General features: G+C 35.5%; 1 protein-coding gene across 3 annotated transcripts in view; it reads left to right on the top strand.

Moving 5' to 3' along the window:
* RAB3GAP1 (RAB3 GTPase activating protein catalytic subunit 1) overlaps positions 1-26,044 on the top strand; it is a 96,620-nt gene that overhangs the window by 14,719 nt on the left and 55,857 nt on the right. For 2 of the 3 annotated variants that reach the window (XM_021009434.2, XM_021009436.2), the window contains 4 exons: positions 10,443-10,575; positions 13,295-13,373; positions 18,743-18,862; positions 19,113-19,290. In XM_021009434.2, the coding sequence (XP_020865093.1) occupies positions 10,443-10,575; positions 13,295-13,373; positions 18,743-18,862; positions 19,113-19,290 (510 nt within the window). The remainder of the gene's footprint in view (positions 1-10,442; positions 10,576-13,294; positions 13,374-18,742; positions 18,863-19,112; positions 19,291-26,044) is intronic. The other variant, XM_021009435.2, reaches the window with a different exon arrangement.

Below are 26,044 nucleotides of genomic sequence, written 5' to 3' on the forward strand. Positions count from 1 at the left end.
GCTTGGTGACACTGAGGTTATATCTGATTCAGAAAAAATGGGGGGACTGGAGGTGCAGGTACTAGAGTAGTGGCAGGGTCAGTAATGGCATTCGTCTGTCCTAGTAATTAAGGAACTGCCTGTAATTATATTTATTTAGTTAAGCATTTAATATAACTGTTTAGATTAAACTAAGGGAAAAATGTCTGATGCAGGCTTGAAAATAGGAGTAAGTGAATGAATGAGTTAAAAAGCATTATGTGTCAGGCACTGCTAAACACTGGGGATACAAATGTAATAATGAAGACAGTCCCTGCTGTCATGGAGCTTATATTGCAATAAGGGAAAACCAGGGGAATTGGAAGGCAAGTTTGATTATTTACTCTGCTTCTTAATATCAGTCACTTTCCCTCTGTACCAGTTTTCTTAGCTGTGAAAGATGAAGAGGTTGGGCTAGATCAGTGGTTCTTAGAGGGACCAAAAGGGGCCCCTGAGAGCCTTTCATGGCAGTCATGAGGTGAAAACTATTTTGATAGTAGTATTAAAATGTTTTAAATTTCTAATATGATAAATATAGCCTACATAAACATGAGCTCTTTGAGGTCCTCACAGTCACTTTTAAGAGTGTAAAGGGGTCCTGAGACCAAAAAGTTTGAGAACTGCTGAACTAGATTGATGATGACTAAGGTCTCTTCTACTTCTAGATAGCCCTAAGTGCTTTCATTAGTTTGACTTACTCTAGTACTTCCACTATTGGTAATTTTTTTCCTGTTTTAGCGCTGTAGCTGCCCAAGCTCTAGACTCTGCTTCTGAGGACCTAATTTCCTCTGATTACTACTTTGACTTTGTCGCCATTTCTATAGTTACTGATGTAGTTGTAATCTTGTTACTCAGGCATTGATAATTTTGTGTTGAGCTATTTTTTATATATAACTATGGGAAAGTAAAGAGGCAGCTAGGTGGCACAGTGGGTGGAATGCCAGGGACTCATGTTCCTGAGTTCAAATCTGGCCTCAGAAACTTACCCGTGTGACCCTAGTCAAGTCACTTAACTCTGTTTGCCTCAGTTGCCTGATCTATAAAATGAGCTGGAGAAAGAAATGGCAAACAACTCCAGTACCTTTGCCAAGAAAACCCCAAATGGCATCACAAAGACTTGGACATGACTTGACCATACAACAACAAAAATGTGAAATTATGTACAGATGTTATTGACAGGTGATATTTAGAGTGGTAGCACGCCTCTCATGCTGTCTTGATTCTAGACATTATTAATTGGATTTTTAAAAAATTTTTATTGATATCTTTCATTTTTATATTACCCGTCTCTGAATATGTTCTTCCCTACTCCCTTATCCAATTATTCATCATTTGTAACAAAAAAAAAAAGAAGCAGGTCAGCAAACCTAACCAGCCTGTCACTTGAATCTATGCTATGGTCCCCATCCATAGTCCCCGCCTCTGAAAGAGAAAAGGACAGGCATTTTCTCATCCCTTCTGTGGGGTCAGGCTTGGCCATTATTATTATTACATCTTTAGTTTCTTTTTTCTTTTATTTATTTTTTTGTTCTTTCCATTTCTATTTTCATTGTGTACATTATTTTCCTGGTTCTGATACCTAAGTCTGTTTGTTCATATAAGTTTTCTCATACTTCTCTGAATTCAGCACATTCATTGTTTCTTATGGTACACTATCATTGTTTTCACCCAATTTAGCCATCACCCAATTTAATGGACATTTACATTGTTTCCTTTCTTTTGCTGTGACAAAAAGTTTATACCTATAAAAGAAGCCTATAAACTGGATTTTCCACTTCCATTCTCTCTCTTCTCAATTCATTTAGTATATTACTGTTAGTTTAATTTTCCTAATACAGTTTTCATCATATCTCCCCTGCTCAGAAACCTTCAACCTAAATGTCTGATAGGATAAAGTCTAAAATCTTAGTCCAACCTTAAGGCCTTCATTCTACTCCCTACACTTATTCTTATTTTCTGTTGTTTTCATCAAATAACCTCTGCTCCAGACACTATTCATTGTCCCCTCTGAATATGCTTCCTCTAACCTTAAAAAAACCCTTATTTGACCCTTCCATTTCCTCAAGTTGTCATCCTCTATCTCTCTCTCCTTTCACTGCCAGGCCCCTAGAAAAAGTTGGTTGTTCTTCCACTTTCTCACCACTAGTCACCTTAAACTCAACTCCTTATAGGTAAGGCTTCCAACCACTAGTCTACTGAAACTGCTTTCCCCAAGGTTGTTAGTATTCTCTTAGCTACTAACTCTAATAGCCCTTTCTCAGACTTCAAATTCCTTGACATCTGCAGCTTTTGACACTCTTCTCTCCTATTTTTCCTCCTGTCTTTCTGACCCGTCATTCCCTCTCAGACATCTTTGTTAGTTTTTTACCTATCCCAGCCCCTAAAGTGTTCATAATTCTCAAACCTCTTTTTTGGACCAACTTTTCTCCTCACTACACTTTTTTTTGATGATCTCATCAGCTCCTGGGAGATCAGTTCACCTCAGTTTGCAGCCCTGATGTTTCATAAATTCAAATCCTACATTACTATCTCTTCTCAGTTGTTCAACTAGCCTCAACTCAATAGCGCAGTTAGATCTCATCTTTCCCCTTTAAGCCTTTCTGTCTTCTAAACTTGGATTTTTCTCTAGAAGGTACCACCATTGTCCCCATAACTTGGGTTCATAAACTTGGAGTCCTTGGATTAGAGGAGGGAATTTAGGCTGGAAACAGGTTAGATTGTTACAATAATCTATGCAAATGCTAGTCAAGATGTGTATTAGGGTGGTATCAATGGTAATAAAAAAAAAAAGACATAGATTCAAGAGATACTATGGTGTTAGAGGAGATAGGACCTGAGAAATTATTGATTGTAGGAGATAAGGGAGAGGGAAAAGTCAAAGGTAAACACAGGAGACAATGAATTGTACCACTAACAGCAGTAGTTGAGTCAGAAGAAGGAATAGGTTTGTAGAAAAATAATTAAGATTGGCTTTGATATGATGAGTTCACGATGCTGGTGGGGTGTATCCAGGTGTAGATGTCCTATGGGTAATTGAAAACACTGGTCAGGCACCTAAGAGTTCAGAGGCTGAGTTGAACCTCAAAAGGAGAGATTTTAGCAGATGAATATTGAATAAGGGACTCCTTCTTCCTTTGGGGAAAAGCATGTGCAAAGGCATAGAGAAAGGAAAGTACAGAATGAGAATGGAGGATGGAATCCCATTTGTTTAGAATGTGCAGTGTAAGAGGAAGTAATGTGAGGTAAGATTAGAAAGGTAGGTTGTAGTTAGATTGTGGAGATTGTTAAGTATCTTGGTGAAATCAAGATGCAGTATATATCTGGCATTTTGGTGATCTACCATACTGGTAACCTTGTTAAAAATTGACAATGAAATAAAGTTGCTTTGGCATAACACTTATTTTGCACTTACGCTGGTTCCCTATGATTTCTGCTTGCTTTTTCTAAGTACTCACAATCTCCTTACTAAGCTGTTTGCTTCTTTTGAATTTTGGATTTGAAAGTCAAATTTTCTATTCAGCTCCAGTTTTTCCATTAGGAATGCTTGAAAGCCCTCTATTTCATTGAATGTCCACTTTTCCCCCTGAAGGATTATGTTGAGTTTTGCTGGGTAGGTGACTCTTGGTTGTAATCCTGCCCTTTTGCCCTCTGGAATATCGTTTTCCAAGCCCTTGACATAATACATTCTTTCAAGGAGCTTGTGTTTTCTGGGAGAAGGGTGGAAACAATATACATACTATAGATATTGTGTCACTTGAAGTAGGTTGTAATGGAATAAAGGAGAAAGCTCAACAAGGTGAAAATTTTAGGAAGGAGACAATACTTTCAGCTGCGGTAATTAGATTAGCAAAGCACATGGAACTTGTGTTAAACTTTGCAGAAAAATTATTCTTAATGACAGAAAAGAAGAAGGAGTGCATTATGGACATGGTTAAAAAGGGCCTGGGCTAATGCCTTGAAGTAGAGACCTCATGACAAGTTTGAAAGGTAAACAAAGTGAAATAAAGTGAAGTAAGACTGGAATAAGATGTTGGAGGTATATTGTGAAGGGTCTTAAATATATAGCTAAAGAGATTATATTTTATCCTAGATCTACTTTTTTAAGCAGGGGAAGTGACATGGTTGGATCTGTGCCCTAAGGTGATCATTTTTGGCAGCTGTGTGAAGGACAGATTAGAGATGGGCAGCCAGGGAATGCTCTATCATTTCCTTACCTGTCTTGGACTAGAATTTTCTTTCAGCCCTGTAGTTTGAAGACAATTCTTCTGGTTTAGGAAATAAAATGGGAATTTGATTATTCATGTTTTGTTCTGTATTCTCATAACATTATACCACCTTCCCTGAGCACTGGACCAACTTGTCCCTTCCTTCTTGCTCTTTATATATTGGTTATGCCTTTTAAAAAGCACTTTTTGCTAATTTGGACATTTTTCATAAGCCTCCATTTATTTTAGGCTTTAGATTTTTTGGACACTATTCTAGCAGTTTTGTGCTACTTTTAAAAAAAATTTGTTCTTGGTTATATATTGTTGAGTTCGTTGTATATCTGTGTTGGTTTTTTCCCTAAGGATTATTTTTTATTGTATTTGTCATATTGTCAGAATTTCATCTTAAGCAACTCTTCTTAAGCTGTGTTCCCTTTTAAAGTCTTTAGCCAGAGTAATGGCCATCTCTTTTTCATGACTATAAATTTTTTGAAAACTGCTTTTCCTAAATTGTAGGTTTCATGTTTAATTATTCTCAATATTTTGTTCCTGGACTTTTATGAATATGAAGATGACAATCAACTTTTCCAGACCCCTGTATTTCTAATTTGTGAATCCGTACTTTCTTGCTCAGAATTGTCTGAAATAGTAGCTCACTTCATTGCTTTCTTGCTCAGAATTGTCTGAAATAGTAGCTCACTTCATTGCTTTCTGAACCTTTTGAGAATACATTTGTTCATGTTAATATTAATACTTATACGGTACTTTAAGATTTACTGAGTGTTTTTTTGCCCTCACAACAACCCTATGAGAAGAAAGTCTAAAAATCTTTCCCATTTTACAATTGAGGAAAAATAAAGTTTAGAGAAGTAAAGCGACTTAACTAATGGTCATGGTATGTGTCCAGAGCTGGGCTTCAAAGCCAAGTCTTCTCATTACAAGTAAGTGCTCTCTCCACTGTGACATACTACCTTTCATATACTCTGTATTCAGTGAAATGAGGATTTTAATGTATATAAAATGAGCATGTTAGACTGGATGAAATCCTTTTTTGTTCTAACATTCTAAGAATACAGAGTTCAAAATACATTCTAAAAATAAAGGACATATGAAGAAAGATGCTATCTACATCCAGAGAAGGAACTGATAAATAGAAGGAAGTATGTATAGAATAATTTTACTATATGCATCTTTCTGTGTCTGATGGTAGCCTTCGGGGTATGAGGGAAGGAGAAAAAATTTACATCATAATTTTGTATATTTGAATGGGATAGAAAGTTCTGCATGGTAGATTTGTAATTTCATGTGTAGTCATCTTTTTTATGGTACTATGTCATGGCAATGCTTGTTTTATTCCAACAAATTAAAAACAAAATAAAAAAATACACTGTGTCCCAAAATTTTTAATGCAGCTTTAAACTTGAGGAGGTGCAGTTAGTATGAGTTAGCAGCTAAAATTTATGAATATATGAGGTGCCATGTTTTTAGTATATGCTGTAAGAAGATAACACACTTCTTCATTGGCCTTCAGTAGTCTGTACATGGTCACCCCTTTTAATACTCAACAGGGAATCCCCAGTCAACATGATGTATCTCTTCTTTTTGGAATTTTCCTACCTGATAATTCTTATATATCTTCATTGTTTCTTGAAGTATGAGAAGCTGCCAGTTTTTTTCCAGAACATCTTTATATGTTAAATATGGGACAAGAACCACAAAGGACCTCCTGCCAGTTTTAAATCCTTGAAAATGTTTTTTAGTCACAAAACTGGTTTCCTTTTCCACACATTGTTTTTTGGTTTTTTTGGTGAGGCAGTTGGGGTTAAGTGACTTGCCTAGGGTCACACAGCTAGTGTCAAGTGTCTGAGGCCAGATTTGATCTCAGGTCCTCCTGACTTCAGGGCCGGTGCCCTATCCACCGTGCCACCTACCTGCCTCACTTTTTTTCTTTTCTTTTTTTTATTCTGGGTTAACAAACACCAAATAAACGTTTCCATATACAAAGCAGAAAAAAGAGATTGCAAATAAAGCTGCAAATCTTGTCCCACACTTATTAAAGAGATATTTGTGAACATGTAGAAAAGGAAAATAGTGATTACAATAAACCAGCATGGCTTCTTTAAGAACAGATCATCCCAGACTAATCTTACTTCCCTTTTTTTGATAGTTACTAGACTGGTAGATCAGGGAAATGTAGGTGTAGTTTACCTCGATTTCAACAAAGCCATTTGAAATAGTCATGCTTTACTTATGGACAAAATAGAACAGAGATCTAGGCTGCATGATAGTTTAGTTGGTGCGTCTGGAACTGGTTGAATGACCAGTCCCAAAGAGTAGTCATTAATTGGTCTGATGTTAGTTGCAAGAAGTCTCTAGTGGAATGCCTTAAAGCTTTTGCTTTGCCTTGTGCTATTGGACATTTTTATCAATTATTTGAATAAAAGTATGTCATACTTACCAGGTTTAGCAGATGATTCAAAACTGGATGGAATAGATGCCAGGCTAGATCAACTGAGCCACATTTAATAAGATGAAATTTAATAGGGTAAGTGTGAAGTTTTATACTTAGGTTCAAAAAATCAACTTTGCAAATTGGAAGTAGTTCATGTGAAAAAAAAACAACAACTGAGGCTTTTATAGAACCAGAAGCTTAATATGAAGCAACCATGATTTGGTAGCCAGAAAAGCTAACATAATGAAAGGAGTAAGAATGTAATAATTAATTATAGGCTAATAGATTTAAATATTATAGCTATCCTTATTTAAAGATCTGTCATGTGAAAGAGACTTGTTTTCATTGACTTTAATGAGCAGGACTTCACACTACTGTCTAAGTGATATTCCTAAAACCCATTTTAACTCCATAATTCTCTTGCTCAGCAACTTTTAGTTACTGTTGTCTTTAGAATCAGATACGGACTTCTGTTAGGTGCTTATTATGTTCTAGGAACTGTGCTGGATCCTGAGTGATACAAAAAAGAAAGGCAAGGAAAGGAAAGAAAGAAGAAGAAAGAGTCCATACCCTTGAGCTTACATTTTTTTGGGGGAAAGACAAATATATATGTGTATATATATATATGTATGTGTGTGTGTATATGTGTATACATACACACACATATATATATACACACACACATATACACGAAGTAAATATGTAAATATAAGATTATAGTAATTGAGAGAATCAGGAAAGGAATGTAAGAGGGGCACTAAAGGTAAGATTTGAAGAAAACTAAAGATACTCAGAGGTGGGAAGGAGCACATTCCTGGTGTTATGATAACATTATCTGGAAAGGCACAGGCTGGGGATGGAGTGTGGTATGTAAGGAATAGCAAGGAGGCCAGTTTGACAACTGAAGAGTATATAAAAACAAATCATGTTATAAGCTTGGAAAGCTAAGTTAGAGCTATGTTGTGTTAAATGCCAAACAGGTGACTTTATTTTATAGGGAACAACCAACATTTGTTGAATATTGGTGTGACGTGGTTAGACCTGCAAATTAGGAAGTCACTTTGGCAGCTATGTGGAGGATGGGTTGGAAGTGAGACAAAGCAGGCATACCACTTAGGAGGCTTGCTCCATGGAGGCAGCTAGGTGGCTCAGTGGATAGAGTGCTTGGTCTGGAGTCGGAGAGACTTGAGTTTAAATGCAGCCTCAGACGTTCACTAGCTGTGTGATCCTAGGCAAGTTACGTAACCTCTGTTTGCCGTAATCCACTGGAGAAGGACATGGCAAACTACTCCAGTATCTTTGCCAAGAGCACCTCATACAGGGTCATGAAGATTTGGACACAACTGAATAACTGAACAGAGTTCTATAGAAGAGGTAAGAAGGGCCTGACCTAAATGGCTTTTCTGGGTAGAAAGAAGAGGAGAGATGTTGGAGTTGTTGGGGGGAAGGGAGTAGAAATAACAAGACTTGGCAACTGATTGGATTTATGGGAGAAAGGAGAGGAAGGAGTTAAAGATGCCTCTGAGGTAGTGAACCTGAATGACTGGAAGGATAGGTAAAGCTTTCAGCAGAGATAGGGAAGTTCAGAAGAATGGTAGATTTTTGAGGGGAAGGATAATGAGTTCCATTTTGAATATGTTGAGCATGAGATGCCTATGAAACATCCAGTTCAGTGGCGAATTGGTGATACAGGACTAGAGGTTAGAAGATTGGAGATGTTATTTACACACACACACAATCAGAGGCATCTGCATATAGATGTTATTAAAACTATGGGAGCTGAAAGAACTTAAGGAGGTTTATTTACATCTCAGAGTGAATCTTATTCTAAAACTCCCCTTCTTCAGACAACAAAAATAAGTTTAAGGATTTCCCCCAAAGAGCTTCATATCTATTGTGTAGCTGCAGGGGTGCAGAGTTTGTTTTTTTTTTTCTGTCATATTCATCCAATTAAGAAACAATTATTTACATATGCACACATATACATATATCTATGTATATGTATAATACATATTATTTATTCTCCTCTGCCTTCTTGTCATCCTTTTGCTTCTGAGTTTCTTTTTGTTTTTCTTCCATTCTGTCACAAAATACTCCTTCCTCTTTAATAAACTTGAACATAGAGTTGGCATTCCTCAAGTCCTTTCACTTTGTTCTTTAGCTGAGAGACCTTCTCAGTTAAAAACTGTCCATAATCAATAGGCAGGAAAACATCAGTTTATTTCTTTATTGTTCATAGTTTATTGGGTTTAAGTTGGATTGTAGTTCTTCATGGCTATCCTTGAGAACTCTTTCCTCCATGTTGGCAGTCTGTGCTTATTCACTCAAGGGGTCCAGGTTCCTTGAGGGCAGGCACTATCTCACGGTACTACTCCTTGCACACAGATATCTGTGACAAGTGTATATTTATTTTCCTGTTTAACTTTACATAATGATATGTAATCTATATATATGTAAAACTAATTGTAGTATTATTTCTTTGTGTCCTATTCTTCAACAAACATTTACCAAGCTTAGTATGTGTAGTGCATCCAGCTAGGCTCTAGGAATACAACAATGAAAGATGGAAGTGTGTCTGTCTTACAGAATAGAAGCTTATAATCAAACAGAGTTGGGGGTGGGGTAGGGATACATTATGTACACAAAAATATGATAGGACATACACACACACACACATAAAAATAGAGTGTGATTAGGGAAAAGGAAAGACTCACCAAAGTGTTATAGGAAAATTTGAGGAGGTAGAGATCATTTTCAGTTTGGAAAATCAAGGAAAGCTTCATGGAAGGCTGTACTTTAACTGAGCCTGAAAAGAAGAGGATTTTATTAGATGAAATGAGGAGAGGGAATGAGTTCTAGGAATGGTATAAGGCTTCTATTAAAGGAGGGAGACCAGGAGTACAGAATTGGATTTGTAAAAAGCTAGTAGTACGTTTTGGAGTGTAGAATGAACTGAAAGCAATATGTAACTGATAAGGCTAAAAAAGTAGATAAGGTAGATTATATATGTAATTATTCTTATAGAGGTTTTACTATTTGTGTATAACCTTTTAATCTGCATTTCATTGTAAAGTGATGTGGACTTTTCTTGATATGAAAGATTTTACTTAAAAATTGAACTCATTTTTTTGACATACTTATGCTTGAAAATTAGTATAAATGAGATATCTTAAACATTATCTCACACAAAAGTGAGAATGGAAATAAAACCAACAATAACAAAACTAACCTGAAACTGACACTGTAATTCTAATGGCCAAGAAGCTTGGACTGGAGAATGCTTGAGAAATACATCTTCCTTCATTGCACGTGAACTATTGATAAGAAATACTACATGTACTGCCAGACTCTGTTCACATGCAGATTGATTTTACTGAACCATTTTTTCTATTTTAAAAAAAATTCTTTGTTATGAGGATGATCCACAGGATTTAGGAGGGGAAGATGGACTTAGAAATGAATCTGATGTGAAAACAAGTTATTTCAACAATAATTTTAAAAATTAAAAATAAAATTGATGAAGGTGAAAAAAAATCTTAGAATAGCTTGTTTTTTTTATACAACAAAGTCACTCTTTAATTTATTATTCTTGTAAATTTGAATTTTCTTTTTTCCCTCTCTTCTCCTCTTCAAATTGAGGCATGCTTGTAGTTTGATGTTTTATAGTTTTGGGTAGGAGAGGGAGAAAAAAATCTGATGACTAATATATACAAAATGGAAATGATAAGAGTATGGAAAAAGTCGAATAATTTTATTTTTAAATGCAGGGTATATTTACTAGTGGCACATGGGAGGAAAAATCAGATGAAATTTCCTTTGCTGACTTCAAGTTTTCTATCACTCATCATTTTCTTGTGCAAGAATCCAATGATAAAGAAGGAAAAGAAGAAGCATTAGAAGGTAGATAAGTTTTACTGTATTTTTTTTTAACCTCTTCCCATTTAAAAGTTGGTTCTTAATTATGGAAAAAAACTTAATAACTTGTTTCATTATAAACTTAAAAGTATTTTTAATGAAAACATTTCTTAGAAGTTTTTCATAGCTATGCCATGTTTGAAATCTATGTTTTTCATAATAAAACTGTATGTTAATTTTTTAAATGAGAGGTTTTCTATTGAGGATAGTCCTCTAAAATCCCAGAGATCTGGGCAGTTATAATTGTTTTTAATTTGAATAAGCAGCTTATTAAATATATGAGGATCTCATAACTATATCAATACCTTCTTGAGGAAAAAAACCAGAGAAGATGTGATAAAATTCAAATGATCGTGAGTCACAACAAAATTGGGAAAACTAATTATAGGGTTTGGGTATTTTGTCCTGTTTTTGTGTTGAAATTATATAACCCTGTGACCTTCCTCTTACCTCCTTCCCCATTCTCCCATATTTTAACATGTTTCTTGTTTCATCAGCCTCAAAAACATTTGTTAAATGTTGAAGTACAATATAGGAAGAATTATACAGATGGTTACTGGCTTCTCAGATTTATGACCTAGGATGGATATCAGTGGAGTGTGTGTGTGTGTGGTGTGTGTGTGTGAGAGAGAGAGAGTGAGTGAGAGAGAGAGAGAGAGAGAGACAGACTGTATATGTACAGATATACATCTATATATACAGATATTCTTACATATCTGTATATATAGTATGTTTTTAATCCACATCAAAATCAGATCAACAAAATTTCGTAAAAAGGCATGGCTGAAAAGTAAGTTATATTTGAGAGATAAGTACAATTGAGAGCTATTATAGGCAAAGGAATGTAGGTAACTATCTGCTTTCTTGTGATCAGTGCAGAAATACTTTATGGAAGGATGTATGTTCAGGGTTCTTTTTAGTGATAGATGACATTACAGGGAAGTTCAGGCATAAGATGCCACTTTAAGAAAGTGTTTTCAGGCCAGAGTAGTAAGAGTGCAAGAAGATTATTTGATAGCAGATGTGTTTGAGACCAGCAGGAAAGGAAGATTGTAGTATAAAAGACAAGGGCAGGGTTCACTGCATGGTATGTTGTTGTAAAATGGTATTTACATAGACACGCTTTACAGCCTTGATAAGGTACCAGTATGTTGTCAGTTCTAGAAGCAACTAATGCTGGGAGTGGCATGCAGATCAATAACTCCTAGATTCAAGTAAAGTGTTGTGGGTCAATATCTCCTAAATTTCTTTGTGAAAGCAGCTTGAGAAACCAAATCTGTCTAATTCAGAAGAGTTGCTGCTTATTTGTAGAATGCTAGATTTTAAACGTTCTGGTAGTGTATTCTGAATGCAGATTTACAAAATATATGGGATAGTTACTCATAAAAGGAGATAGGTTTGTTGTTTGCCTTTTGTAACAAGGAAAAGACTATTGATGGTACTTTTTTTTTTTAGCAACATGTGTATGGTACTAATGACCAACAGTTTCATCTTTGAACATGAAGGGCAAAACCTAATTAAATATTTGACGAAAGGGATACATGGAGAGAAGTGGAAAGATAGACAGTTGGTTGTTAGTATTTAAGTGGCCAGAGTTAGAAAACAATAATTTGGAAAAACTTCATGGTGTTAGCGAATTTTAAAGCAGAATTTCTAATTTGCTGAGAAACAACATTCAACAAAGAAGCATTCCAAGACAAATGGCAGTGGACCATTGCTTGTTGAGGTTTAGGCACAGAGGCAGTAGACTAAACCAGCAGTTCTCAAGGGTGGTCCATGGACACCTGTGGGGCCCTGAAACCCTTTCGGGGGGTCTTTGAGGTCAAAATTATTTTTGTAATAATACTAAGGCATTATTTGCCAATTAAAATGCGCCTCTCTTTTCCAACGACATATTTATATGAGGCTAGTTCTTCATCCAAAATAACATCACAACAGATTGAATGCAGAAGCAGATATAAGAATCTAGAAGTCTTCTACTAAACCAGACAGATTTGCAAAAATACTTAAAACAATGCTACTTTTAAAGTTATTTTTGTTTTGTAAAATAGTTATTTTTCATTTTTCCATATAGTTTCAAACTATTATCATATAGTTTCATTTTTATTTTTCAGTGTGATTTATATTAACACAGTGGGTTTATTATTGCTATTTTAAATGATTGAATAAATCTTTTAATATAATTTTTAATTTTTAATGATAGATCTCAATATATATCTATGTCTATGTCTGTGTGTATATATGTGTATATATATGTGTGTGTATACATACATATATAAATAGATAGATAGATATAGATATATATATATAGATATAGATATATATGTAAAATCCAGGTAAACAAAAACTCTTTGGGGTCCTTAGTAATTTTTAAGAATAAGGAGCCCTGACACCAAAAAGTTTGAGAACCAAGGGACTAGAGTACATAAACTTAGGGATAGTGTACCTCTTTTTTGTGTAGTCTAGTTTCATCTGTCAGTTCAATAGTTAAGTACCTACTATGTGGCAGACCCTTGGGATACAAAGGAAAAAAATGAAGGCCTTTGTCTTTAAGGAGTTTAGGTTCTCTCAAAATATTTTAAAATGATATAATTTTAAACAGATGGTAAAATTAGGTAAATAATGCATTTTCTCTAAATGTTTAATAGGTTTCTCCCTTGCAATGAAAAGATACTGACTTCTTTAAAATTACCTGTTTTCACAGATGCTATTCCACAATCTATGCAAGATTTGTTGTGCATGAGCAATGACTTTCCTCCTAGAGCTCATTGCCTGGTAAGATGGTATGTGTACATTTTATTGACTTTTTGGTATTTTGAGGTATATAATTCAGAGCAGTGTATAATTAGGATTATATTTCAGAGACAACTAAGAGAATATTTGATACTCTTTATTTGGAACTGAATGTGAAAGAAGCTTTTTGAGTATGATTCAGCATGAAAATATTGGTTAGCCAATCAGTCACAAAGCATTTATTTCGTGATTACTATGTGCTAGGAACTATACCAAGCTCTGAGAATACAACAAAAAGCAAAAACACACTCCCTTCTCTGCAGGAATTCACATTTTAATGGGAGAGACTATATGCTAATAACTATGTAAATATAAAGTATATAGAGTTCAAATGGAAGGTAGTTTTACAGGGGAGGGTACTAGCAGCAATGGGTGAGGTGGTGCAGAAAAAGTCTTTTGCAGAAGATGAAGTTTGAGCTGAATCTTGGAGGAGGTCAGGGAAGCTAGGAGGCAGAGGTGAAGAGGGAAAGCATTCCAGTTATAAAGAGCAGCCGCTGCAAAACAGATGAAGTATTGTGTTTATAACAAGTAAGTCAGTATAGCTGTATCGAAGAGTGACGCACTGTAAATGTAAGACTGGAAAGGTAGGAAGGGCTTTCGTTGCCAGACTGACTCGGAGGTAATTGGGAAACATTGGAGTTTATTGATTGGGAAAAAGGGATGTTATTTGGCAGTGTTAACAGGCAATCACAATGTCACAAGACTTATGTGAAAACCTGGTTTATTACAATAGAAATGAACTTGCATATGGAACCCAGAGAGTTCACAGTCCTTACAGAAGTTTGTATATTTATGACAGTACAGCAAAAGGAGGAGGAAAAAACGGGAGGGGCATGGCATAGGAGGGGAAAATTGCAGTAAAGATGTGAAATAGGACGAAATCCCTTTTGAAGGGGAAGAGCAAGGCAATGGCAAAAGCCACATTCTTTTCCCTTCGGAATCACTACACTATGAAGATAGGAGGGTCCAATTATCTGCAAAGGACCTCAGCTGCACAAGCATTTTCCCAGGTTGGCATAGGCTGGCTGGCACTCATCTTGCCTCTCATTAACACACAGGAAATTCAGATTAGGGTACAAACATCAACTTATATCAGCTGGAGTGGGGGACCCACTTTGTCCTTGACATATTCAGGGCCTCCTGCATGTTCTAGGTCCAGTGTTCCTGGAAAATATGGCAACTCAAAAAGACAAATTCAGGGGACCCTTTAATAGCCCTTAAAATCAGGAAGACAAATTGGAAAGCTATTGCAGTTGCACTGACAGCAACTTAGAGCCTGTCGTGGGGGAGTAATGGCTTTGTGAGTGGAGAGAATGCGTGTTGTGAAGAGAGAAATAGCAGGATTTTTCAACAGGTTGGATATGTGGAGTAAGTGAAACTGAGGAATTGTCGATGACACCAAGGTTTTGAGCCTAAGTGCCTGGGTGGATGGTAATACACTCAACTGTTAACAGAGAAGTCATAAAGAAAAGCTAACAAGAGCACCAAACAAGAAATTATAGAAGAAAAAGCCTGGGTCGGAGTCTTGTAGGACACCCATGGTTAATGGGTATGATTTAGATGAAGATCCAAGAAAGGAGACTGAGAAGGTGTGATTATGTAGGTGAGAAGAAATCTAGAGAATGGCAGTGTCACAAAAATGTAGAGAGGAATTTCCAGGAAATGAAGGTTATTGACAGTGTCACAAGTAACCAGAGAAGCCAAGAAGGATGAGGATCAAGAAACTGCCATTAGATATGGCAATTAAGAGATAATTAAGAAATAGGTAGATGGCTCAGTGAATATAATGTTGGATTTGGAGTCAGGAAGACCTGAGTTTGAATTCTGCCTGAAACAAGTACTTAAACTTTCTTAGCCTTAGTTTCCTTATCTTTAAAATGGGAATAATAACATCTACCTTACAAGATTGTATCCAGATAGTATTCTTCAATAAAATGTAAACTTTTTGAGAACTTAGACTTTTCCTATTTGCTTTGTATCCCTAATGTCTAACAGAGTGTTTTACACATAGGTGTTTAATAAATGTTTTATTCATTTGACTAATACTTGCTTGTGCAGATCCCTCTGTTACTGTTTTTCTCCAACACAATTTACATCAGTGTCTCCCAGTCTGTAACATACCTGTGGCTGTCTTTTGACATGCTAGGGCATACTGGGAAAAGGGACTTGTTATCTGCATTTGTACTCCCTACATTAATTTATCATCGTTTATCAGATTTATTGGAGGGCAGACTACACTTGCTAAGTGAATTTACCAGATGACTGAACAGTAAAGTAAGGTTTATAAAAAGTAAGTTTATAGAAAGTATAAAATAAGGTAGAAAATTACTAAAGCACCAAATTTTGACCATTTTGGAATGGAAATCATTTTTAAAATGTGTTACATATTTCCTTGACTTGAACAGATTATATTGAATATACTCTTACTTTTTCTTTATTACTCAATTACTATGAACATCAGCTGTTGCACTATGTTATAATACAGGGGTGTCAAATTGCAGTGGAAAGGGATCCCTGTGGGCCCATATTTGACATGGAAAACCACAAATTAATATTATCCATGCTGTACTGTATTTATTTAATTTGTTAAACATTTCCCAATAACATTTTAGTCTGGTTCCACTGAACTCAGCCAGGAGTTTGAGGCCTCTGCTGTAAACACACTGATACCGTCCTCTTATTACTTTGTAGAGTTATTTGACTCTATTCTAGATAACTCCAAATTGCTGTAATTTTGTTGTTTTAGTTCCTTTGATTTTTTTTTTTTGGTATAGGTTATTTTGGCCTCCTAGTTCTGTCAAGCAAGTATTTTTGAAGGCTATTATAATACATACCTCTATTAATATACTCCTCCCCACTTTGGGGTTTTTTTGTTTTTATTTTTGTTGTATTAGAAAAACAGATAACCAAGTTTTTTAGAATTGGGTTTAAATTAAATCCCTCGTTTTAATGAAGGCTTGAGTGAGGGATTCTCTAAAGAGTAAAAAAAGTTGTGTATATGTGTTTTTTTTCCCTCTTGTAAGTTCCATAGAACCATAGTCTCTCTTTTGGTGTCTCTTTGGCATACCCCAGAACACTGTACTAATCCTGTTCTATACTATATAAAAAAGTACTTAATATTTCACTTAAAAATATTTCTAACACCTCAGTTTGATGGATAACAGCTTTTAAAGACTGACATAAATAAATATGCAGTGGAAACCCCTTATTTATCTTACACTTCTATGGCACTTGAAGATTTAAAAAATCATACAGGGGACAGGTAGGTGGCGCAGTGGTAGAGCTCTGGCCTTGGAGTCAGGAGGAACTGAGTTCATATGTGGCTTCAGACAGTTGACACTTACTAGCTGTATGACCCTGGGCAAGTCACAACCCCATTGCCTAGTCAAAAAAAAAATCATACAAAATAAGGGTTTTTTAAAGATTACTAAAGGACCAAAACTCTTTTTATGCACATTTTCTGAGGTAAACCTTAAGATGTTCAAAATGTAAGTATCAACATAATTGAATTATAAATACATATCAGAAAATACTTTTCCTTTCTAAAATCTATGACATATAAAATGTAATTTTGCTGTTCAAAATGTAAAGTGTATTACATTTTATAAAATGTATTTTCAGGTTATCAAGAACACTTAACAAATTGTAAACATATAGAGTATTTGAACGCAAAATTTCACATCATAGCACAATTTTTTGAAAAATTAAATTTCGTGTGAAGGTTAAACTTTAGTTTGGTTACAGGTCTGGTTAAGTAAGTGAAAGGAATTAAAAAAGAAAGGATTTGGGTTGTTTTACAATTCTATTTTTATTCTCAACTTAGAGTATTATAAACATTCTATAGTTGTACAATGGAGAGTAATTGTTTAATATTTTGGTACTCTAAAATTATATTAGCTCTTTTTAAGATTGATTTAATTTCCAAAAATACTTGAAATTTTTTATTATTTTTTTATTAAGAACTTAACAAACAACAAACATGAAAGTTTACATATAAAAAATAAGAGGATTGCATATGAACCTTCACTCTCTATTACATATAGCTTGTGTTTTTAAAAGTATATATTAAAGTATATATCAGATTTAACGTGATAACCAACACTACTCTGCTTGCCTATGTCCCCATCTGAATTTCTTTCTTACCTCTTTTGTGTATTTTTAAGCATTTCTTGATGTTGATGTTCTTTTGATCTTTTTTCCCTTGGCACACTAATCACTCTTCCCCAGTCTCCATTAACTTTCTTTTCTCCCTCTTAAAAAAAAAAAGTATAGTTAAGCAGAACAGATCTACATATTGGCCATGTCGGAACATATATGTCTCATTCTGCACTTGCTAGGCAAGGAGCATGACATATCATCTTTCTTCTGTAGTCGTTCATTTCATTGAGCAAAGTCCTTAAGTCTTTCAAAATTGTTTTCCTTTACAATGTTATAATTATTATAAAATGTTCTAGTTGTGCTCATTTCATCCCTTTTGCATCAGTTCCCAGGTTATTCTGAATTTGTCCCTTTCATCCTTTCTTCTAGTGTACTAATATTTCTTTACATTCATATATTATGTTTATTGAGCCATTCCCCAATTGATGGGTATTGTTTATTTTCTAGTTTTTCATTACAACAAAACATGTAATCCCTTTGGAGTCTATTTTTAGTTCTGATTTTGTTGGATCTCGTGCTTTTAAATGTCTTTTTGGGCATGGTACCAAACTGCCTTCTAGAATGGCTGGATTAATTCACAGCCCCATCAATAGTACATTATTGTGCTTGTGCTCCTCCAGCCCCTCCAAAAGAGTCATTTTCTGTCTTTGTCATTTTTTTTGCTAACCTTATGAGTATAAGGTGGAGTTGTTTTAATTTGCAGTTTTTAATAATTAATGATTTAATAATTAATGATTTTCAAAACATCATTGTGCCTTTTTTATTTTAAGAAATGAGCATTTATTCTCCTTACACTGACAAGCCTTTTTTTTCTCCCACCATTTCTGGAACCTTAATTCCTTAGCCTCTTAGTCCTTTATCCTTTTTCAACACTTTCTGATCATAACTGGCGATATCTTAGTACTTTCTGAATCTTCAAGGGCAGACTGTTTCTCAGTGTTTCCTTTTTCCCTAACTTGTAAATGCAAAGTCATAAGAAAATAATAAGAATGTTTTTGTGAATAAAAAGCAAAGGAAATTTAATCTTTTACGTGTTAAATTACCATTAAAAAATTCAGAGCTCTAGTGTAATCAGTCCCCATCTTTGCTTTTTGTAGTGAAATGTATATACCTTTTCTTAAATATATCTTGCTGATGTCAGTAAAAACTATTACATTCTGAAATTTTCTTTGATGGAATTTTTCTTCAAATTGTCTTTTAGGTATGGACTACGCGAATTTGTAGTAATTGCCCCAGCGGCAAATAATGATGCTGTTCTTAGTGAATCCAAGTGCAATCTCCTTCTGAGTTCTGTCTCTATTGCATTGGGGAATACGGGCTGGTAGGTAGAAGTTTCTAAAAACCTTCGATGTAAGTTACTTTTTTCTTTTTAAGGTTTTCATTATAATTTGTGAAAGGAGAAAAATCACTATTGTATGTGGCACATAATAGGCCCTTAATAAATTCTTGGTTGATTAATTTTAATTCACCTGAAGGAGAAAACCAACTTGATGTAGAAAAGAAAAAAAAAGAAGTGACTTATAATAGTAAATAATTAAAGAATCTTGTACCCTGTTAACCAACCACTTCAGCATTTTCTCTAGTCAGGTGCCACTCTTCGTGCAGATACATCAGAAATGGCGAAGAATGTATGTAGGAGAATGTCAGGGTCCAGGAGTTCGAACTGACTTTGAAATGGTTCATCTTCGCAAAGTGCCAAATCAGTATACTCACTTATCAGGGCTGTTGGATATCTTCAAATCAAAAATAGTAAGTAGAGATTGTGTTTGGGAATCCAGAAAAAAGTAGATAATTTCATTTACTACAAAGATGATATTTTAAAAAAAATTCCTGATGTTGCAAATAATTGTTTTTAAAAAGTTTGGCAGTGTATTTGCATAATTGCTTATGTGTATTTCTATTTAGGAAAACAAATGTTTTACTTTCCTTTTTAAAAAGATGCTAGTATGAAGAGAAATGCTAATTACCAGTTATATTTTTAGTAGCCAACAGAAATGACTTCCAGATGGTTTTATGCTATGCTACTGACCTTCTTGATCTTTTTTTTTTACCTCTTTTGTAACTCATATTAATTTTCTATTAAAAAAAAAAGTAGTTTCTTTTCTTTTTTTAGACAGAGAGTGATGGCCCAAAGGCATTTCCAGGTTACTCTTTCTGACCCAAACCATTATAAACAAAAGAACCAAGTCTAGAGGGAGTGTGATAAAGGTACTTCTTATGCTTTGTAAAGAAGAAAATATGCTGGATTGGTCCATACTGTTTTGAAAGAGTGGGTCAGAGTTCAAGAAGATGACACCTGGCCACTCTAGCAAAAAGGAGACGGGGACATAGGATGGTAGACTTTTTAGGAGATACCAGGGAATAGGGAGTTTAAGACTGATTTTCGGAAGCCCACTTTGAAGGGAACATTGCCTTAGATTTTGGTGATGCATATTATTTTAATTTATAGCATATTATTGAATGCTGTGTTTGATTACGTTAATTTGGAGTGTAGGAATATTTCTTAATGGACATTTTATTTTTATAGTACATCCCATTTAGGTAATTTTGTTATTAGGCCTAGAACTTCATATGATATTATTATTAGATACGTGAGGCCCTGTATTTTATCGTGCTAGAATTAGGATTCCTTTTAGATGTATGTTTAAGGAGGTTTCATCTGAGAAGGAATTTTATTTTCTAGAACCTCTCTTTTCTCTTGAAATGACAAGTGCTGATTACTTTTTGCAAGTCAATGCTTTGGGAAAATTTGAAATTACAATTTTTAAAAATGTTTCTACCCTACTATTCCCCATTCTTCCCATCAAGGATAATTACATGCAAATCAATTAAATTGAAAAATTATATTAATGCTTACCTGACTTCTTTCTCTCCCCTTTCAAGCCTAAACACATTGCTATTGAGGTTCCTTTGTTAGTAGAGGTTGAGGGCCAAAAGATGTATTCAGGTTGACTTTTCTGATTCAGTTCTTTTTTCTTCCCAGACTAGGTACCACTTTTTTAAAAAAAAAATCATTTATTTATTTATTTATTTATTTTTAGTTTTCAACATTCTCTTCCACAAGATTTTGAGTTCCATATTTTCTCCGCATCTCATTCCTCTCCCCCCCCAAGATGGCATGCATTCTGTATATCCCTTTGCCTAATCTGCCTTCCCTTCTATCTCACCCCCCCTTCTCTTATCCCTTTCTCCTTCTATTTTTCTGTAGGGCAGTATAGATTTCTGTACCCCATTTCCTGTATTTCTTATTTCCCAGTTGCATGTGAAAACAGTTTTTTTTTAACATGTGTTTTTAAAACTTTGGGTTCCAAATTTTCTCCCTTCCTCCCTCCCCACCCACCCTCATTGAAAATGTAAGCAATTTGATACAGATTATACATGTGTAGTCATGTAAAACACTTCCATAGTAGTCATGTTGTGAAAAACTTAAGTATATTTCCCTTCATCCTATTCCACCCCCCATTTATTCTGTCCTCTCTTTTGACCCTGTCCCTCTTCAGAAGTATTTGCTTCTGATTACCACCTCCCCCAATCTGCCCTCTATCATCTCCCTGCTCTCTTGTCCCCCTTTCCCCCAATTTTCCTGTAGGGTAAGATAGATTTCCATACCCAATTGAGTGTGCATATTATTTCCTCCTTAAGCCAAATCCTGTGATAATAAGAATCACTCATTCCCTCTCACCTTCCCCCACTTCCCCTCCACTGTAAAAGCCTTTTCTTGTCTGTTTTATGTGAGATAATTTACCCCATTTTACCTCTCCCTTTCTCCTTCTCCTAGGATAATCCTCTCTCACCCCTTAATGTTATTCTCCAGATATCACCCCTTCATCTTCAACTCACCCTGTGCCCTCTGTCTATCTGTATATATACATACATATAATTTTTACTCTCCAGCTACCCTAATACTGACAAAGATCTCATGAGTTACAAATATCATCTTTCCATGTAGGAATGTAAACAGTTCAACCTTAATAAGTCTCTTATGATTTCTCTTTCCTGTTTACCTTTTCATGCTTCTCTTGAGTCTTGTATTTGAAAGTCACATTTTCTGTTCAGCTCTGGTCTTTTCATCAAGAATGCTTGAAAGTCCCTATTTCACTGAGTGACCATTTTTTCCCCTGAAGGATTATACTCAGTTTTACTGGATAGGTGGTTCTTGGTTGTAATCCTATCTCCTTTACCCTCTGGAATATTATATTCTAGGCCCTCCAGTCCCTTAATGTAGAAGCTGCTAAATCTTGTGTTATCCTGATTGTGTTTCCATAATACTTGAATTGTTTCTTTCTGGCTGCTTGTAATATTTTCTCCTTGACCTGGAAACTCTGGAATTTGGCTATAATATTCCTAGGAGTTTTCCTTTGGGGATCTCTTTCAGGAGGTGATCAGTGGATTCTATTTTTATTTTGCCTTCTGGTTCTAAAATATCAGGGCAGTGTTCCTTGATAATTTCTTGAAAGATGATATCTAGGCTCTTTTTTTTTGATCATGGCTTTCAGGTAGTCCAAGAGTTTTTAAATTATCTCTCCTGAATCTATTTTCCAGGTCAGTTGTTTTTCCAGTGAGATATTTCACATTATTTTCTATTTTTTCATTCTTTTGTATTTGTTTTACAGTGCTTTGGATTTCTTATAAAGTCACTATCTTCCAGTTGCCCCATTCTAATTTTTAACTAAGTATTTTCTTCAGTAAGCTTTTGGACTTCCTTTTCCATTTGGCCAGTTTTGCTTTTTAGGGCATTCTTCTCCTCATTGGCTTTTTGGACCTCTTTTGCTATTTGGGTTAAGCTACTTTTTAAGGTGTTATTTTCTTCAGTATTTTTTCGGTCTCCTTTACCAAGCTGTTGACTTGTTTTTCATGATTTTCTTGCATCACTCTCAGTTTTTCCTCTACTTCTCTTACTTGCTTCTCAAAATCCTTTTTGAGCTCTTCCATGGCCTGGGACAAATTCATATTTTTCTTGGAGGCTTTGGATGTAGGACATTTGACTTTGTTGTCTTCTTCTGCTTCTATGTTTTGATCTTCTTTGTCACCAGAGTAAGATTCTATGGTCTGACTCTTTTTGTGTTGCTTGCTCATGATCCCGGCCAATTACTTGGGTTTTAAACTGTTTGTTAAGGTAGGGGTCTGCTTCCAATGTAGAGAATGTACTGTCCCAAGCTTCGGGGGGTTTGGTGCAGCTGTTTTCAGAGACACTTCTAGGGACCTGTAAATTTTCAGTTCTTGAAAGGTGCTTTGATCAAGGGCGAGGTGTTTACTCCTTGCCTGGCCTGTGCTCTGGCCTGAGTGACCACAAGCGCTCTTTTCTGTCTTGGAATTGTGAGGAGGATTCCCTCTTCACCACCACTACAAGCTCCACCATGCCAGCACTCCTCTCTGCCCCAGGACCACCACCCAGAACTGTGATCCAAGGCTGGGCAAAGCAAGAGAATCCTGCCCCAGCAGAGAGATCCTTGCAATCCCCCTCTGATCAGCCACTTGATTTCCCCTCAGTCTATGGGCTGGAAGTACTGGAAGCAGCTGCTGCCCCAGGGCTACACACAGGGACTGGAGCTGGGACCACGCTTCCCTCTCTCTCACCTCTCTCTCTCACTGCAGACACAGACTTTTCCCACTGACCTTCTAAGTTGTCTTTGGCATTTGTGGGTTGGGAAGTCTGGAAACCGCCATAGCTGCCCATTATTCAGTCCTCCGAGGCCTGCCTTGCCTGAGCGCCCACACCAAACTACACTCCTCTCCCCATTCGGCGTAATATACCTTTCCAATCAACCATCCAGGCTGTCTTGGTCTGTAAATTTGTTTCACTCTGTCTGTTTGTGAGTTCTGCTGCTTTAGAATTTGTTTAGAGCCATTTTTATAGGTATCTGGAGGGGTTTGGGGGAGAGCTCAAGCAAGTCACTGCTTTTACTCCGCCATCTTGGCTCTGCCCCAGTAGTTACCTAGGGACCACTTTTAAGAGCAAGTGGACATTGAAGTTTATCTTAATCTAAATGTAGCCAAATATTGGCCTTTTGCTAGTGAAAGTCCCCTTTCTGGATATTCTTATGATTCATTTTTTTCCACTTTGCTTCAATTCTTGTTGTCATAATTTCACAGAGAGGACATCTTTTATCTTGTCAGTCCGTATGATAGTGCTGTGAGGCAGTAGTAACAAATATTTTAAACCTCATTTTGCAGATGAAGAAATTGAGGCCCAGAGAGCATTTGCCTATGGTAACAGTAGGTGGATTTGATCCTAGCCCTTCTGACTCAAAGCGTAATTATCTTCCTGTGGAACATTCAAAGTCATCTAGATTAAGGACCATTTCAGTTTATCTCATAGAATTTAAAGCTGGACAGGACTGTCAAAGAAAAATATTAATAGTGCACTCTTAATTCATTTGGAAGAACAAAAGGTCAAGAATATTGAGGGAATCAGTGAAAATAATATGAAAGAAGGCAGCCTAACAGTACCAGATTTCAAACTGTATTACAAAGTGATTATCATTAAAGCAGTCTGATATTGATTAAGAAATAGAGTGGTGGAGCAATGAAATATGTTAGGTATACAATGTATGGTAGTGAATGACCATAATAATCTAATGTTTGATAAACCCAAAGATCCAAGCTTTGGAGTTAAGAACTCACTGTTTGACAAAAATTGCTGGGAAAACTGGAAAGCAGTTTGGCAGAAAGTAGGCACAGATCAACATCTCACACTGTATACCAAGATAAAGTCAAAATGGGTACATGATTTAGACATAAGGGGTGATATATGCAAATTAGAAGAATATGGAAATTTTTACCTGTCAGATCTGTGGAGGAAGGAAAAGATTACCAACAAACAAGCAATAGAGAGGATCACAGGAAGTAAAATGGATAATTTTGATTATATTAGTAGTACAGCCAAGATTAGAAAGAAAGCAGGAAATGGGGGAAGCAAATTTTTACTGCAAATTTCTTTGATAATGGCCTCATTTTTTAGGAAATTTAGGAAACTGAGTCAGATTTGTAGAAATAAAAGCCATCCTCCAGTTGATAAATAGTCCAGGGATATGAATAGGGAGTTTTCAGAAGAAGATATCAAAGCTATAGTCATATGGGAAAATTCTCTAAATCACTGTCAGATTGGCTAACATAGAAAATGAAAATGACAAATACTGGAGGAGATATGGAAAAATAGGTATACTAATGCGCTGTTGGTGGAGTTGTGAGTTGATCCAACCATTCTGGAGAATAATTTTGAACTATACCCGAAGATTTATAAAACTACTCATACTCTGACCCAGCAATAACACTAGTAGGTTTGAATCTCAAAGAGATCAAAGAAAAAGGAAGAGAACCTATATGTACAAAAATATTTATAACAGGTCTTTTTGTAGTGACAAAGAATTGGAAATTGAGAGGATGCCTATCAATTGGGGAATGGCTGAACAAGTGGCATATGATTGTGATGGAATACTATTGTGCTATAAGAAATGATGAATGATGAGGGGGTAGTTTCAGAAAAAAAAAACCATGACAAGATCTATATGAACTGATGCAAAGTGAAGAGAGAAGACTCAGAAGAACACAGTAACAGCAATATTATAAAGGTGATTAACTGTGAAAGCCTTAGCAATTCTGATCAATACAGTCATCAAGATAGTTCCAAAAGACTCTTGATGAAAAATGCTATTCACCTCCAGAGAGAGAGCTAATAAATTCTGAATGCAGATTGAAGTATAATTTTTTCACTTTATTTTTCTTGCTTTTTTTTTGTAATATGGTTAATATGGAAATATGTTTTATATGATTTTGCATGTATAATTGATACATTGTTTGCCTTCTCAGTGGTTGGGGGAGGTAGTAAAAGGAGGGAGAAAATTCAGAACTCAAAATACAAAAAGAACCCTAAAAACAAATAATAAATTAATTTTTAAGAAATTAGTGTACTATACATTTTAGGCACGAGTTTGCCAGAAACAACAGTATTTAATCCAACATTTTCTAAGAATTTCTAGACTAGAAGGAGAGATGTCTAAAGTGACATACTCTTCCCATTCCCTATAGATATGACTCTCTCCACCAAGATGATTTGAGGTACTTCCCAGGATCTTAGAGTTCATCTAATCTCATTTATTTATAAAGACAAAAAGAATTTAATTATCTAGGTGAGGGAGAGTCAAGATGGTGGGAAATCTGGTTCACTTTTTCCATATTTATGATTTTTTTAAAAGGACAAAAATAAGCATGAGTTTCCTATTATTCAGAAATAAACATTGCTTTCCTTTTATTTGTTAATATTCCTGATGAGTTATCAGAACAGAACTTTAGTGTCTTATCCTTTTTAGGCTCTAATATGCATGCATTTTATAAAAATAGAATCACGACTGCACTTGGTAGAATTTGAGCTCTTAGGAATTTGTTTTCTATATGTAAGTACAAAGAGGCAGTTCAAATTCTGTTTTCTGGGCTGGTGGCTTTTGTTATTTAGTCTCACCATGGAGTGATGAGATAGCAGGCTTGCTCTGATTTGAATTTTTTA

This window comes from Phascolarctos cinereus, unplaced genomic scaffold, assembly GCF_003287225.1.
Source record: "Phascolarctos cinereus isolate Bilbo 61053 unplaced genomic scaffold, phaCin_HiC Scaffold_726;HRSCAF=1367, whole genome shotgun sequence".
NCBI classification, from domain to species: Eukaryota; Metazoa; Chordata; class Mammalia; order Diprotodontia; family Phascolarctidae; genus Phascolarctos; species Phascolarctos cinereus.